The sequence below is a fragment of the Myotis brandtii genome, unplaced genomic scaffold (assembly GCF_000412655.1).
Source record: "Myotis brandtii unplaced genomic scaffold, ASM41265v1 scaffold131, whole genome shotgun sequence".
NCBI lineage: Eukaryota > Metazoa > Chordata > Mammalia > Chiroptera > Vespertilionidae > Myotis > Myotis brandtii.
The window spans coordinates 4,982,310-4,998,534 of record NW_005354632.1 but is presented as its reverse complement, the minus strand read 5'-3'; the positions used below and the strand labels follow the sequence as shown (position 1 = coordinate 4,998,534).

At 42.4% G+C, this 16,225-nt stretch overlaps 1 protein-coding gene across 2 annotated transcripts in view; it reads right to left on the bottom strand.

The window, feature by feature from the left end:
• The window catches only part of SORT1 (sortilin 1), a 37,609-nt gene that overhangs the window by 7,773 nt on the left and 13,611 nt on the right, over positions 1–16,225 (bottom strand). The window contains exons 5-13 of one of the 2 annotated variants that reach the window (XM_014534632.1): positions 15,551–15,624; positions 12,837–12,886; positions 11,608–11,738; positions 6,185–6,329; positions 5,171–5,326; positions 4,091–4,197; positions 1,754–1,856; positions 1,248–1,416; positions 512–702 (exon numbers count right to left, since the gene is read on the bottom strand). In XM_014534632.1, coding sequence (XP_014390118.1) covers positions 512–702; positions 1,248–1,416; positions 1,754–1,856; positions 4,091–4,197; positions 5,171–5,326; positions 6,185–6,329; positions 11,608–11,738; positions 12,837–12,886; positions 15,551–15,624 — 1,126 coding nt within the window. The remainder of the gene's footprint in view (positions 1–511; positions 703–1,247; positions 1,417–1,753; positions 1,857–4,090; positions 4,198–5,170; positions 5,327–6,184; positions 6,330–11,607; positions 11,739–12,836; positions 12,887–15,550; positions 15,625–16,225) is intronic. The other variant, XM_005860059.2, reaches the window with a different exon arrangement.

The following is a 16,225-nucleotide window of genomic DNA, read 5'->3' as shown; positions in this document are numbered from 1 at the left end:
TCGAAGTGGGAAGCTGGATCGAGGATCTCTAGGGTTCCTTACAAACTGAGAGGCTGCTGGCTAGATGTCTTGTCACTGATGCCCTCGGTCAACAGGAGCAACCAGATGCTTTCCTTTAGGACAAGATGCCAATGAGCCAAAAGCATAGGTTCAGTTTCACTATGGGTTCGTTTGCTTCAAACAGAAGGGAAAACATTCTGTCTCTAGACTTTGAACTGTAGTCGACTGGATGTCAAATGAAGACTGTTGATGAGAGTTAACCTGTCACATCATCCACTCTTGGAAAAAGGACTCAAAGGCTATGGTCTAAAAACCTATGGATCAGGTTTTTATCCTTTGGGATATGAAGACCAGCACAGAGCCTGTTAAAAAGCAGGTGCTTAACAAATCTTTTCATGACGTTAAACTTTATGCATTTTCTTCTTCCAGTGAAAAGAAATTAAACTGAATTGGCTATTTAGAAAAATGGGCTTACAAGTTTTTGGTAGGAAAGGTCAAAGAAGACACTCACAGTTCCTTTTAAGGACATCTTTAAAATCGATGGTGTAGGAGACCCACTGACGTGTCAGGAAAGTTTCAGTGAAACCCCAGATGCTGATATTCATGGACCTTGCCCCAGGTTCCGAAGCCAGGCCGGTAAAGTAGATGGGCTCCCTGGTGAACGTATAGGTTTGCCAGCACTGACCTTCGTCTGTGGAGAACCTGAAACCCCAATCAGAGAAAGATCACAACAGAGGATCAATATGTATGGGACTATCAGGAAACCACTCTGCTGTTAGGTCCAAATCAGAGAAGAACCCTCATGTTTAGGTGATAGCTTAGTTAACAGGGTAAGAAAAGGGATTCATTCAGAGCGTATGGAAGAAAATGCCTTTACAAAATTTCCTTCCAAGGAAAGAGAAAGTAGTGACCCATGTAAGAATGGGCTTCCAAATCAACAAACAGAAATGATCTATTATGAGCCTTTACTTAAGGAGTCATTCCCCATCCAGAATGTTCAGACACTTCCACAATAATCTTGTGGAGAGAAAGAAGTGGCAAAAAGTGTTAACTTGAGGAAGTCAGAGGAAAAAGCAGGCCATTTAATCTGAATTGCTCTAAATGCAATCCCTTTAAAAACCTTCCCTACAGTTCTGCAGAATGCACAAATTTAAATCAGGGCCCGCAACTTCCCCCCAGTGAACTGGAATACTTCCCACAGTTGCCCTTCATGCAGAAAGTGTGGGTGGAGCAGAGCTCATGCATACTTAATCACATTGATAGGACGGCTGCTGTGCTCAATGGCCACGATGATGCCTCCGGAATCCAGGATGGTGTAGAAGTGGGGTCCTTCCAGCATCTTCGCCCAGGAGTAACCCCCATCATCTGAGATGTACACGTCCGGGATCATGACTGAGATGGCATCTCCCACGCTACCTGCAACACAATCCATCGTCTCCTCAGCACAGAGCAGCAATGAACAGACAGGACTTACTGCCAAGAGGCTAATTTTGAGTAAATTTCTTCTGATTACTTCCCATCATGCCTCTTGTGATAGAAAAAAGGCCACTGAAAATTTGGGAAAGGGGAAAGTCATGTTACTCTCTCTGATGGGAGTCTGTGAAATAACCCTAAGTACCATTATCATGCAAGAAATCCTCCAGAGGATGGTAAAAGCCATGTTCGGTGGTTTTCTTATAGGGGAATGAAGTCTGAGTGTCAGTGTGCTCAGCTACTTCTTCCCGAGGAGGGGAGGGGAGGGGAGGCTCCTTACCATGTGCGATGACTATGCCCACGGCATTTGGCTCTGAGAGGGGGGCCATTGGAACGTTTAGTTTTTGGGAGATGCTGTAGGAAGCGTGAATATGAAGGCTGCACTGTGAAAAGAAATCAAAACTTAGATTAAAACCAAAGGCGGAATTTTTTACTCATTCACAGAGCCTTCTAATAACTCTAACCCAGACCTCAGTGGGATACTTTTTTTTAAAAATTATGGTAAAATACACATACCATAACAATTACCACTTTAACCATCTTTAAGTGTGCAGTTCAATAGTGTAAGTACATTCACACTATTGTGCAACCATCACCACCATCCATCTCTAGAACTTTTTAATCTTGCAAAACTAATAACTCCCCGTTCCACACAAATAAACCTGATGAATGCCTGACACATTTCAGATACTGTACAAGACGTGGTGGTGATTGGAAATAAGACCTAGTTCTGTGTGTGTGTGTGTGTGTGTGTGTGTGTGTGTGTGTGTGTGTGTTTTAATCCTCATCCAAAGATATGTTTAGAGAAGGAGAAGGAGGGGCAGAGAGGGAGAAAGGAGAGAAAGAGAGAGAAACATCAATCTGTTGCCTCCCATACACACCCCAACCGGGGATATAACCCACAACCTAGGTATGTGACCTGACTGGACCAGAAATCGAACCCACAACCTTTTGGTGTACAGGATGATACTCCAACCAACTAAGCCACCTCGCCAGGATCCAGCCTTGTCTTTAAGAAATACTTCTCGTCCTAGATGGTTTGGCTCAGTGGATAGAGCGTTGGCCTGCAGACTGAAGGGTCCCAGGTTCGATTCCAGTCAAGGGCACATGCCTGGGTTGTGGGCTCGATCCCCAGTAGGGGGCATGCAGGAGGCAGCCAATCAGTGATTCTCTTTCATCATTGATGTTTCTATCTCTCTCTCCCTCTCCCTTCCTCTCTGAAATTAGTAAAAACATATTTTAAAAAAGAGAAATATTTCTCTAAAACTAGTTGAGGTACAACGCAGAGCAAAAGTTACTGCTTTAAAAGAGGTTCAAATTGGTTAAAATGTTAATTTTATGTCATGTATATTTTACTACAAAAAAAAGAGGTTCAGGCAAACTATTAATAAAACAAAGAGGAATGAATGGTTGATTCTAACTGAAGATGGGCAGTGAGGATGGTTAGGATTTCACAAGTTCTAATGAATCGGGGTGGGGGAGACAGGCCAGCTTTCCCAGGAACAACGAGGGCAAGGCCACAGGGGCGGGGCACATGTGGGGGTTGACGGAGCAGCAGAGGATGATAACAAGGGCTGTGTCAGTGATGAAATGGGAAGTGACATCGAAAAGGCAGAAGACAGTCTGCCAGGGGAGGAGAGGCCCTTCAGTCACCAGGTGGAAGCCTTTATTCACAGGCAAAGGGGAGCCAGGAAATGTTGAGGAGGGCGGGGCATGGGAGCGGGAAGAAAGCCAGGCAAGCAGAGGCCACTGGAGGCCCGCCCCTCCTGGGGCACGCAGGGGGATGGGGAAAAGGGAGCAGAAGGGAAAGACTCCACAGTACTGCTGAGTAGAAGGGAGAGAGAGCATTGTGGGTGGGGAAGGTACACTTAATCTCACACTGTGAGGCTCTGAAAACAAAACAGAAAACCCAGCCTAGAAGAGTAGAGTGCATGTTAGCCACAGGTATTGAGGAGAGCTTAGAACTACCCAAACTGTCATTTTTGAAAGAAAACTCTTAATGCTCCCCTAAGCACCTTTCAGATTCTGAAAGAGCCAGGCACAAAGCTTGTTTCTCTTTTCTTTTTCTCTTGCCTGTCAAGACCTGTCACTCTCAGAATCTGGGATTTCCTGAGCAACACCTTTGTATTCCTAGTTCTAGGTCTCTCCTAGGGGTCACCACCTGCACCCCCCAGTTATGTGGCACCCAGGCAGAGGAGAAGACAAGGCCAAGTTCTCTTCTCTTGTTAATGGACAGCACGGCTTTGCCCTGCTCAGGAACGGCTGGCCTGTGGCTTTTGCAGAATTCCTAATGTCTCAGAGCTGCCGTGCTGACTCCTAACTAATCCCCGACCCATATGTCCATTCTGTTTCCATTCAGCAGTTTTGCAAAACACAAATTGTTAGCCCTCAGTTTTGTTTTTCTTTAAAAGACAATCCATAGTATCTTGGCCTTTCTTCGCAGTCCCTAGTTCCTACATTCTAAGTTAATTTCATTACTCTCATTTTCAAGCTTTCCACCTTTACCTGTAACCCTAATCAAGTACTAAACTTCACTATTCAAAGAACTGGCACAATAAGAGCAGAACAGAGTGGCTGCTCTGCTCCAAATACATATGACAATTGGAGTAAAACAAACCTCATTCTTATTTTTTGCTGTAGCATCACATTCACTGTTCTCAGGCTTCCTCAGGTGCTTCCACCTTCCTCCTTGGTCAAAAGTGATCATAGTCTGGATAGAATTATCTGAATGGGAAGAGAATGATATTAAGCCCTACACACTGGAAGAACCCTAATAAGTTCTGTTTCTCCAACCAACTGAGCCATACCGGCCAGGGCTTAATAAATATTGTTGTGTGCCCACTATGTGAAACAAAACTGAAAAAACAACAAACAAAAAACCACACACACAAAAATACCACATCTTTGTGAAACTACATTCTAGTAGGCTGAGACAGACAAACACTAGACGTGGTAAATTCATAGTATGTTAGAAAATAGAAAAATCTGCATAGTTAGAGGGGGACTGACAGTGTGTGTGTGTGAATGGGGGAGGGCAGACTGAAATTTAGAATAGGATAGTCAATGGCAGGTTTCATTCAGAAAGTAAATATGAGCAGACTGGAAGGAAGAGATGTCAACCCTGCAGATATTTGGAAAACAGAGAACAGTCCATGCACATCTCCAAACCACAAGCATGTGAACCTGGTGGATTTAGGGGGATTGGCAGAGAACTGAGAGCTAGAGTGACTAGAGTAGAGGGAGAGGGAGAGAAGAGGGAGAAGTGAGGTCAGGGAGGAAATAGGGGGCCAAGATCACTTGGCCTTGTGGACCATTGCAAGGTCTTTACAAAAACAAACAGCCCACCTCCTATAAAAGAATAAATATGTAAATAAACAAAACCTTAAGAGACTCCCTGGGTGGTCAGCTCTGTGCTCTAGACTAGAGTAATGTGTGTGTTTGCATAAGTAAGCTTTAATAAAGGTGAGCACTGCAAAGCACTGAGCAGAACGGAAGAAGCCTGGCTGGCTACTGCTGTGCCCTCTCTCTTTCTTAGTTCTATTTACCATAACTCACTTAAAAGTATAGCCAGAATTGACACAGGTAGGCTGATGGCTAAGGTAAGCAATCTTTCTGGGGGACAGGGCCATCAGTCTCCCCAGAGGCCTCTACTCTCACCATGTTCAGCTGAAGGACAGCTGTGCCAAGCAAGACTCACCTTCAGAGAGCACACTTGTTATGTAGACCCCACGGAGGGAGGTCACATTGGTGAAGTCAGTCTCACCACCTGTGGTGGTGTAGAGATGTCGGTCCAAGGACTTGGAATAGACAATACCTCGATCGTCAGAGGTAAAGATGGTGCCAAACCCAGTATCTGAAATAGGCAAACAAACAAAAACACTATGTCTTGGGAGGGAACAGCGAGGCAACAAAAGTCTAACCATACACATGAGTGAATCATTGCACATTAGCCAACCATCTCTCTTCATGATATAGACACAGACCAGAGATCCAATCAAGGTTTGATATTCAAGATCTTTTTTATTTTATTTTATTTTATTTTGATACTCCAGATCTTTGATCCTCATGTCCATCTTTAATTCTAGTATCCCTGTTACTTAGTGCTTGGAATATGGCAGGTGCTGAGTTTGTTGAATGAGTTAATCAGATGCTACAGAAAAGCTCTTCCAAGATGTATTTTGGTGGCAGAGGCACTGTATTTAGATTCATAGCTTACACTTCTGTTAATCTTAACCTCTGGAGCAATGCTTCTCAAACTGCCTATGATGAAAGATCAACTTTTAAATTTCCACTATGTCACAAACCAATGCTTTTGTAAAATAGCATAAAAATTTATCACTAGAACAATGAAATATAACCATCAACTCTTTTATCATTAGATTAAACACATCTAAAATTACTTTGTCAAATAGCTATAAGAGCTTCTAAATTCTGCTCTCACTTTCTCTACTTATTTAGTAACAGAGTTTGCAAATTAGTACCCATCCTCTGAGCATTCTTTGAGCAGCATTGTTGTAGACCCTTGGATATGCACACAAACGAGACAATGTCAAAACAAGTGGCCCCTTTTAACAGAGGTTACACTTTCTAAGACAAAATACTCAAGTAGGGCACTAATAAATTCCTAGGGGTAAGAAAAAAAGCTACTAAAAGTAGGGCTTGCAGCTTTGATCTCTATAAATTCAAGAGTGGGCCTCTGAAACGCTCTTACCTCCAGGCTCGTCTACGTGCATGAACACCATGTCATCACTGGCTGCTAGAATAGAGTAGAACTGCTCCTGCCCCACAGAGGGCAGCTGGGCCATGCTCCACGTGTCCCCTTGATCAGTTGACACATGAATCCTTCTTGTTGTATCCTGGAACAAATGCCAACATATATCTTTTTAATTTTCTTCCAAGGTACCATGTGCAGGGACATACTAGGTACATTATTAATAATTACAAGTATCATTATCCATTTCCTCACTGGGTATAACTGATATAAATGAAAGGTCCCAGTACCAACTACCTAGCAATTTCCAACCTCTAGCAAAGTTCCAGGCAATGTGACAATCCGTTTTATTGTAAGCAAAACTATCCTGGCTTCTTCATTCTAGTGGGGCCTGTAAGCTATTATCCTCCCAACCTCTGGCATTCCTAGTTCCTTCATTGGAGCCAAGGATGTCATGGTACCATCCCTGACTTGGCTTTACAGCCATTCACATATGCGTGCTCAGATCATTCTTAAGTGCGGATTGCTGCATAAAGATTTGGTCTCTTTGACACAGTCTTGGTATAATCCAAAGAAGTAGATAACAAAGGGTCTAGAAAATGGAGATGAAAGCCATGCTTGGGTGATCACAAGGAAGTCAATATGTGACATCTCTTTATGGAAGTCTCTCAGAACAGCCATAAGGAGGGGAATGTGCACCGGCTGGGAAGAGGCCAAGGAGTGTCAGAAATTAATAAAAGGAATCTGATCAGGGCTTTAGCTGTTAAAAGGAGTCTGTTAAGGATGTAATTAACACATACTTCCTCATAAATAGTTTAAAATAGCTACTAGACACAACTAGCTAGGGCATGAGACTGACTTCCAGGGCCTCCTTATGTTAAATACTCTTTAAAGTTCAGTGACACGTACAGTTATGTATTTTTCTAAAACTTATACACTTAGATGTTCACTTTGAATCTTACTCTCATTGTTATAGGTAGAAGTTAAAGTTCAAAAGCACACAGTGGAATTTTAGTTTTGTATAATTGTAGTACAGTGTAGGAGGCTATGTCTGGAATCAGTCTGATTTCTACCAGGGTTCCACCTCAGGGTGACTCCAGGCAAGTTACTCAGTTTGCACACATAGAAATTGAAGTAACAGTATTAGCTTAAAGGGTTGTTGGGAGGATAATTACAAAACTGCTCGAGGGAGTTACTGTAGTTACTGTCTGCTTAGCCATCTCCAATTCTCTCTGAACCCCCTCTAACCAGTTTTTTCACCTCAGCACTGCAATGAAACGGCTTTAGTCAAGCTCACCAACAACCTCCATTTTGCCAGCTCCAGTGGCTAATTCCCAGCACTCACCTAATTCAACATCTCAGCTAAGTTTAGCACAGCTGACCACTTCGTCTTTCCTGAAACACCTTTTTCATGTGGCTTTCACAATCTCGCATTGTCCTATTCGCCCTGCCTCACTGGTCCCTCCCTCCCAGTCTTCTTTGCTGGGCTCTCCATCTCCTTCCAACCTTTCAGTGGTGGGTGCTTCAGGGCGTGCTCAGTCCTCCCACTCTGTTCTATGTACTCATCCTCCAGAAGATATCATCTAATCACATGGCTCTAAACACATATAATTTGGGGAGATACCCAAATACTAACATGACATTTCCACTTAGATATCTAACAGGCATCTCACATCCAAAACTGAATTCTTGATCTTCCTCCCCGAAACATGCTTCAGTCTTTGCCATTTTAGTAAATGGTACCACCATTCAGTCAGTTGCTTGGGCCAAAGACTCTAAAGTTATCTTTAGTTTCTCTCATTCTCTCACAATCCACATTAATCCATCAGCAAATCCTATTGGCAATACATTGAAAAACACACCCACCATCTCACCACTTGCCCCCTCTCCCCCCTTACACTACTCTAATGGCCTCCCAGCTGCTCTGGCTCTGCCGTTCCTGCCCCGGCAGACTACTCTGCGCATACTTATTCTGTCAAGAAGTCAGATTACACCACACCCTGCTCACAACCCGTTCCCAGCTTCCCAACACAACAAGAATAAAAGCCAAGGTCTTAATCACCACTTATAAAGGCCCTGTATGATCTGGCCGCTGGCTCCTCCTCTTTGGACTGCCCTTGTCACTTTTCTTCGATATGTCAGGCATGCTCCAGCCTGAGGTCTGTGCACGTCCTGTTCCCTGAGCCTAGATGTCCACATAGCTATGCTCTCACCCCAGTCAGGTCTCAGAGAGCACGTCCAAACCACCCCACCTAAAACAGCCCTGCTCCAATTCCTGTCACTTTCTATTTCCTTATGCTGCTTTAGATTTCTTCGTAGCTTTAATCCTGACCTGATATTACATCATATTTATTAGTTTAGTATCTATCTCCCCTACTTAACTATAAGCTCTGTGAACAGGACATTTATCTGTTTTGTTCACTGTTATGTACTCAATGAATGTCACCTATTTCTATTATTATTACTGAAACAAATGGATTGCATATATCCATGTCCGAGTAAAGCCCAAACACTGCGTCTACATATCCCAAAACAGACACCAGAATTCATGTGGTGGTGACAGGCTGAAGTGCCAGGATAGCCCAGAAGAGTCAATCAGTCTCTCTAAAAGAACCGCCCGCAAATCTTAGAGTGATATCAAATACCAGTGGCCTGGTGCACAGATTCGTGCACATTGATAGGAAATTAATTAGAAGAAATATTTTAATATTGCTATTCGCCCTTTCTCTATAATAGAAGTGTCAGAGATGAAAGAAAATTAGTAAAATGTATATGAAAATAACATATAAATTGATTAATAAACAATAACATGATACAACAAAGACATGATATAAAGGCAACATTGATAAAAACAATGACTGATAAATTGATTAAACTTATTCTAGTATCTCCCTGTATACCACATTAAGAGTAAAAACACTTTCAGAGTGCTTGACTAATATCCCTTGTGATGAAGTATTTACAATACAACTTTAACGTCACACATTCTTCAAACATGAGAGAAAGCAACATATAACTGACCATGTCTGAAAGCAACATATAACTGACCATTGTTGAATGAATATTCCTACTCTGTCTAGAGTTTGTCCTTGTGATTTATTAATAGTCATCGCAAATGCTGGCATCACGGGAAACTGTCTTCAAATTAATTTAAATGGGAGGCCAGTGTCATATGGGAACAGTTGTGTCAATAGTTAGTCTTCAGACATATTCTGTCAACGCCACCGCTTTCTTTCAGCTTCAGAATGTCAACAAAAATAACCAAATTCACAATCGACAATGACAGATCGAAACGCATGTGTATGATTGGCACCAGTGAGAGTTTTACATGTATTGCACATGCTCGAGTCAACATTTATAAATTGCCAGTGTGCGTCATATGTACCGGCTGCTCAGTATGGTCGGTCACTTAGCCTTTTATATATATAGATTGCAAAAAGTCCAAGGAGTAAAAGGGATCTATAGGAGGCATATTTACAGAAACATTAGAATCCAAAGAGAAGAGGCAAACACTCACCTTGTCAGCCATCACAGAGGCAAAAAGGAAACGTCCCCCAAGACCAAATGAGTAGATTTTCACACCAATGGTTTTGAAGCTTTTTCCCAAATCTGAAGTCCTCCATAATTCCAGTGCCCCAAGGTCAGCTTCTTAAACAAGATGAAGTAGTAATTAAAATGTCACTTCCTAGTGAGCCTCTAGTTCAGACAGCTGTTTTAGAATTGTTCTGAATTTTATAGCTACAGGATTTCTAATCCTATGGATGTTAATCAAATGAGGATATAAATTGATGTGGCATTAGACACAGGGAATTCACATGTGGGTTTTATGTTTATACATGTGAGGTTATACCTTGGACAGATAGAGTTTTAGTTAATTCCAATACAATGTTGCATAAAAAATCACAGCCACAGCCCTGGCTGGTTTGGCTCAGTGGATGGAGTGTCAGCCTGCGGACTGAAGGGTCCCGGGTTCGATTCTGGTCAAGGGCACATGCCTGGGTTGTGGGCTTGGTCCCCAGTGGGAGACGTGCAGGGGGCAGCCAATCAGTGATTCTCTCTCATCATTGATGTTTCTATCTCTCTTTCCCTCTCCCTTCCTCTCTGAAATCAATAAAGATATATTTTTAAAAAATCACAGCCACAGCATCCTATTTACTTTCTTCATGACATAATTTGAAATTATCTTATTCTATTTTAAGTTGTTTGAGTTTTGGTTTTCTTGTTGGTCATTTATCTCTTCATCCCTACTTGAATTTAACATGAGAGTAGCCTTGGGTCTCTTATTCTCTTCATCCTTATATAGTGTTTAGCATACTACTACAGGTGCTCAAATGAATAAATGAATGAATTTGTTGAATGAATAAATAAAAAATTACGCTTTCTGCTTTAAAACTGTGCCACTGATTGGAAAGCCACTGGCTTCCACTGATAAACACTATCCATGCTCTTTCGCAGAAATCACCAGGCATTTCGATCTGTTACTGTTTGTAGCTTAATGTTTACTTTATGTAAATACACTGCTGAAATTAAGTATAGCATCTCTGTGTACAGCCTGCAGTTTTATCTGATCTAGGCACATTATAGTAATTAGGTTGTACTTTCAAGATTTTAAAAAATAATTAACAGCTATATTAGCTATTAAAATTATAGAAGAATGGAAGGAACTTTGATATTTCTACCTCTTATGACCCAGAATATTCTATCACGAATGGATGGGACACTCTTCTGGGACTAAAATATACTTACTGCAGGAGCCATTCACATGGGTAGTAAAGAAGATGGTGTTTTCTGATCCCCTGCAATGAGGCAAAGACAGGGAAAAGACATGGTTCCAGGTGTTAACGCAATGTCAACCTTTGTCACAAAGCTCCAAGCAAGTCTAGTAAGCCTCCTCCATAGGTACTAGTGAAAGCAGCAACTCTGGACTCTGACAGCTCACTGTCAGGGTTCCCCAGAGCCTGGCTCCAGGCATTTGCCACAGTCCTCTGAACTTCTCTTCCAGCTTGTCTAACTGGTCTACCTACACTCTCCAGATCTGCCTCTAGCATTTGCTCTTACTGCTTTCTTCTGAAAATGCTTTTCTCTTGTGTAACCACATCATACCCTCGCAAATTGCCAGTCTGTAGCTTACAATCTAGCTCTTCCGTGAAGCTTTCCCTGTCACTCCAGCTAGAGGCTTCTTTGCTGCAAACTTCTAGAGCAGGGGTTCTCAACCAGGGGTGATTTTGCTCCCCAAGGGACATTTCTGGTTGTCACTTCCGGAGAAAGAGAAGTTATTACTAGTATATAGTGGGTAGGGCCAGAGATTTGGTCACTTAGCCTTTTATATATATAGACTGCAAAAAGTCCAAGGAGTAAAAGGGATCTATAGGAGGCATATTTACAGAAACATTAGAATCCAAAGAGAAGAGGCAAACACTCACCTTGTCAGCCATCACAGAGGCAAAAAGGAAACGTCCCCCAAGACCAAATGAGTAGATTTTCACACCAATGGTTTTGAAGCTTTTTCCCAAATCTGAAGTCCTCCATAATTCCAGTGCCCCAAGGTCAGCTTCTTAAACAAGATGAAGTAGTAATTAAAATGTCACTTCCTAGTGAGCCTCTAGTTCAGACAGCTGTTTTAGAATTGTTCTGAATTTTATAGCTACAGGATTTCTAATCCTATGGATGTTAATCAAATGAGGATATAAATTGATGTGGCATTACACACAGGGAATTCACATGTGGGTTTTATGTTTATACATGTGAGGTTATACCTTGGACAGATAGAGTTTTAGTTAATTCCAATACAATGTTGCATAAAAAATCACAGCCACAGCCCTGGCTGGTTTGGCTCAGTGGATGGAGTGTCAGCCTGCGGACTGAAGGGTCCCGGGTTCGATTCTGGTCAAGGGCACATGCCTGGGTTGTGGGCTTGGTCCCCAGTGGGAGACGTGCAGGGGGCAGCCAATCAGTGATTCTCTCTCATCATTGATGTTTCTATCTCTCTTTCCCTCTCCCTTCCTCTCTGAAATCAATAAAGATATATTTTTAAAAAATCACAGCCACAGCATCCTATTTACTTTCTTCATGACATAATTTGAAATTATCTTATTCTATTTTAAGTTGTTTGAGTTTTGGTTTTCTTGTTGGTCATTTATCTCTTCATCCCTACTTGAATTTAACATGAGAGTAGCCTTGGGTCTCTTATTCTCTTCATCCTTATATAGTGTTTAGCATACTACTACAGGTGCTCAAATGAATAAATGAATGAATTTGTTGAATGAATAAATAAAAAATTATGCTTTCTGCTTTAAAACTGTGCCACTGATTGGAAAGCCACTGGCTTCCACTGATAAACACTATCCATGCTCTTTCGCAGAAATCACCAGGCATTTCGATCTGTTACTGTTTGTAGCTTAATGTTTACTTTATGTAAATACACTGCTGAAATTAAGTATAGCATCTCTGTGTACAGCCTGCAGTTTTATCTGATCTAGGCACAGTATAGTAATTAGGTTGTACTTTCAAGATTTTAAAAAATAATTAACAGCTATATTAGCTATTAAAATTATAGAAGAATGGAAGGAACTTTGATATTTCTACCTCTTATGACCCAGAATATTCTATCACGAATGGATGGGACACTCTTCTGGGACTAAAATATACTTACTGCAGGAGCCATTCACATGGGTAGTAAAGAAGATGGTGTTTTCTGATCCCCTGCAATGAGGCAAAGACAGGGAAAAGACATGGTTCCAGGTGTTAACGCAATGTCAACCTTTGTCACAAAGCTCCAAGCAAGTCTAGTAAGCCTCCTCCATAGGTACTAGTGAAAGCAGCAACTCTGGACTCTGACAGCTCACTGTCAGGGTTCCCCAGAGCCTGGCTCCAGGCATTTGCCACAGTCCTCTGAACTTCTCTTCCAGCTTGTCTAACTGGTCTACCTACACTCTCCAGATCTGCCTCTAGCATTTGCTCTTACTGCTTTCTTCTGAAAATGCTTTTCTCTTGTGTAACCACATCATACCCTCGCAAATTGCCAGTCTGTAGCTTACAATCTAGCTCTTCCGTGAAGCTTTCCCTGTCACTCCAGCTAGAGGCTTCTTTGCTGCAAACTTCTAGAGCAGGGGTTCTCAACCAGGGGTGATTTTGCTCCCCAAGGGACATTTCTGGTTGTCACTTCCGGAGAAAGAGAAGTTATTACTAGTATATAGTGGGTAGAGGCCAGAGATGCTGCTAAACATCCTACAAGGCCCAGGACGCCCCCACAACAAAGAACAGTCCGGTCCAAAATGTCCTTAGTGCTGAGATGGAGAGGCTCTGCTGGAAAGCGCGTGCATTCCTCAGCCTCCCACTTAGCTACGCTAATCACTGATGTGTGCCTTATCTCTTCCACTACACTGTTGGGCAGGTACTAAGTGTTATGCTTTGTTGTTCCCCCTCAGAACCTAGCTTAATGCTTTGCATGGGCTAAATAATTTAGTTCTTTCATCTCAAACAGACAACTGGGTCAGAGGTTGAATTATTTAAACTTTAACTTGGAAAGGGAGTTTATAGGGAACTCGATTCAGACCAATAGTACTTATAGATTAGCCCCGGCAAAGGGGCTGGCTCTGCGCATGTTCTTTCAGAACTTCAGTTGTCAGCTCCTAGAGATCAAAGATCTAAAAGGTGAGTAAACAGTTATCAGCAACCCAGTTAGCTTATACTTAGACACTAATCAAAGAAACGAGTTACAAAAGTAAAAAATCTTGTATAGAATATAAAATAAAATACCATTTTAAGCCCTGGCCAGTTTGCCTCAGTGGATAGAGCATTGGCCTGCGGACTGGAAGGTTCTGGGTTTGATTCTGGGCAAGGGCACATGCCTGGGTTGTGGGCTCAATCCCCAGTAGGGGATGTGCAGGAGGCAGCCAATCAATGATTCTCTCTCATCATTGATGTTTCTCTCTCCCCGTCTCCCTTCCTCTCTGAAATCAATAAAAATCTATTTTTAAAAAATACCATTTTAAAATAACTCTTTAGTTTTAAAGATGACCTTTCTGTTTGTTTCTTTTAGCTTTATTGAAGTATAATTTACAAATGAAATTGTAAGATATTTAAAGTGTACCTTGTGGTGATATGTACATAAAGACCAGTTTTAGTGATCAAAATTCCTATAGTCTTGATTACATCCTACAGTGAAACAATTTGTTAACTTAGTTACTTTAAAGACTACTTCCTTCCATAAAAGACCATATAAGTAACAAACCCATAAAATGAAAGCAGCTATGGCATGGGTACCAGAGTGGTGCTACAAAAACCTCACCTAACCAGCATTTTCCAGAAAAGCAACATTTTTTTAGTATTTTAGTGAATTTTGGTAGATATATTTGCCAATGTCTATATCACAAATGTTCCTGACTCCCTAAATAGAGGACATTAAATATGAAACTCTCCCTTGGGATTGTGGGTCACTGAGCATCAACCCTATGAAACTAGAACATGGTGTGCCCGTTAGAAGTTACTGTGGTGTATGCGCTCTGGATCTGGCACTGAATAATTTCATCCTGTTATGTTCTCCGTCTTTGCTCTGCAGTTCTCCTGGTGTGCGCTTGTTGTCAGTACTCATGTACCCACCTCTGGCAATAATTTGCTATTAACTGGGAAACAGATGAACAAATTTGCTGAAATTAGCCAAAGAGAAAGAACAAAGAGGCTCTAAGCAAGGGTCTGAGCCTAATCAAGAATTTCGGAGGTATAAAGGCTCTTAATTCTTGTCCAGACATCTCCCAAATCCTCAAACAAATCTCTGTTCATAGACAGAAGGGAAAAACTAAAGCCCAGAGAGGTTAAGCCACTGACTAGCAGCAGAGACAGGTTAGGACTTGACTCCCTGGTCAGAGCCCCCTACAGCCCCTTTAAGCAGGCACCTGAGGGGGTCCCCAAGAAAAGTGAATGAGTTTTGGTGCATGGACAGTGTGACTGGCGTCGCGAAGGGACCATTCCTCATAACTGAAATGAGTCTCTAGATGAGGGGGTGTCAGTCTGGGGAGGGGGGAGGGGCAGAGAAGTACCTAAGTCCCCAAATCAAAGCTGTATTTTATGCTATTCCAACTGAAGTCACTATTTATGGAGAATAAACCTCAGCAGCAGCAGCTACCCAGTTGTGAGCCTTGTTTTCCACTTTATGTTGTAACGTTTAGTGAGGCTACGTCGTCTTTCCTGGCAGACTGAGAAGCTCCTCCAGGTCGAGGCCTGTGTCATACCCCCTCTCGTATCCCTTGTGGCACCCTGAAGAGTATTTGGCACATAGTAAGTGCTCAACATTTAGTCATGTGACTTTTGGCAGCGCTGCCAGGAACGGTTTAGGGCTCTGCACAGATGGAGTCTTCTGTTACTCACCATTTGGCCAAACATACTGCTTTGTGGATTTCTTCCCATTTTCCCCCAAAATTCTTGGACACCCACAGGCCATTCTGAAAGATTATAAATGACTTATCAAAATTCCAGCTTTATCCTGTGCAGCTGCTTGTATGACCTTTAATAATTCACATCTAATCATCTGGGACAGTAAACATACACTGACGTTCCATCTGAGCTGCCTGAGCTCCAGAGATACATGGTTTACAGGGGCCCCTTCAGAGGCTGGGAGGTTCCAAGTAACAAATGCTTAAGAAGTGCCTACTATGTGCCAGGCACTGTTCCAGACGTTGCATTGGGGATACAAAGACGAGTAAGACACACTCCCTGCTCTCAAGGAGCTCACGGTTAACTAGAGGCCCAGATAAGAAAATGTGATACGATGGGTCAGTGTTATGGAAGCATGGTCTCTCGGGTAAGAGTAGGGAAAAGAAGAACGTTGCATCAAAGACGGTTTGTGAAGGAGACAGTTGAACTGAGTCTTAAATGATGAGCAGTGTAACCAAAAGAAGGCAAATGGGGAGAGGAGATGTTAGAACTAGCAAAGGCAGGGAGGCGATAAGCATGGTGGTGTGTGCGGGAGCACAGTTCCCAGGGAGGGGAGGAGCAGCTAACGCAGGAGAGAGGGAGGAGGAACCCTCGGATGACAGTGGGAAA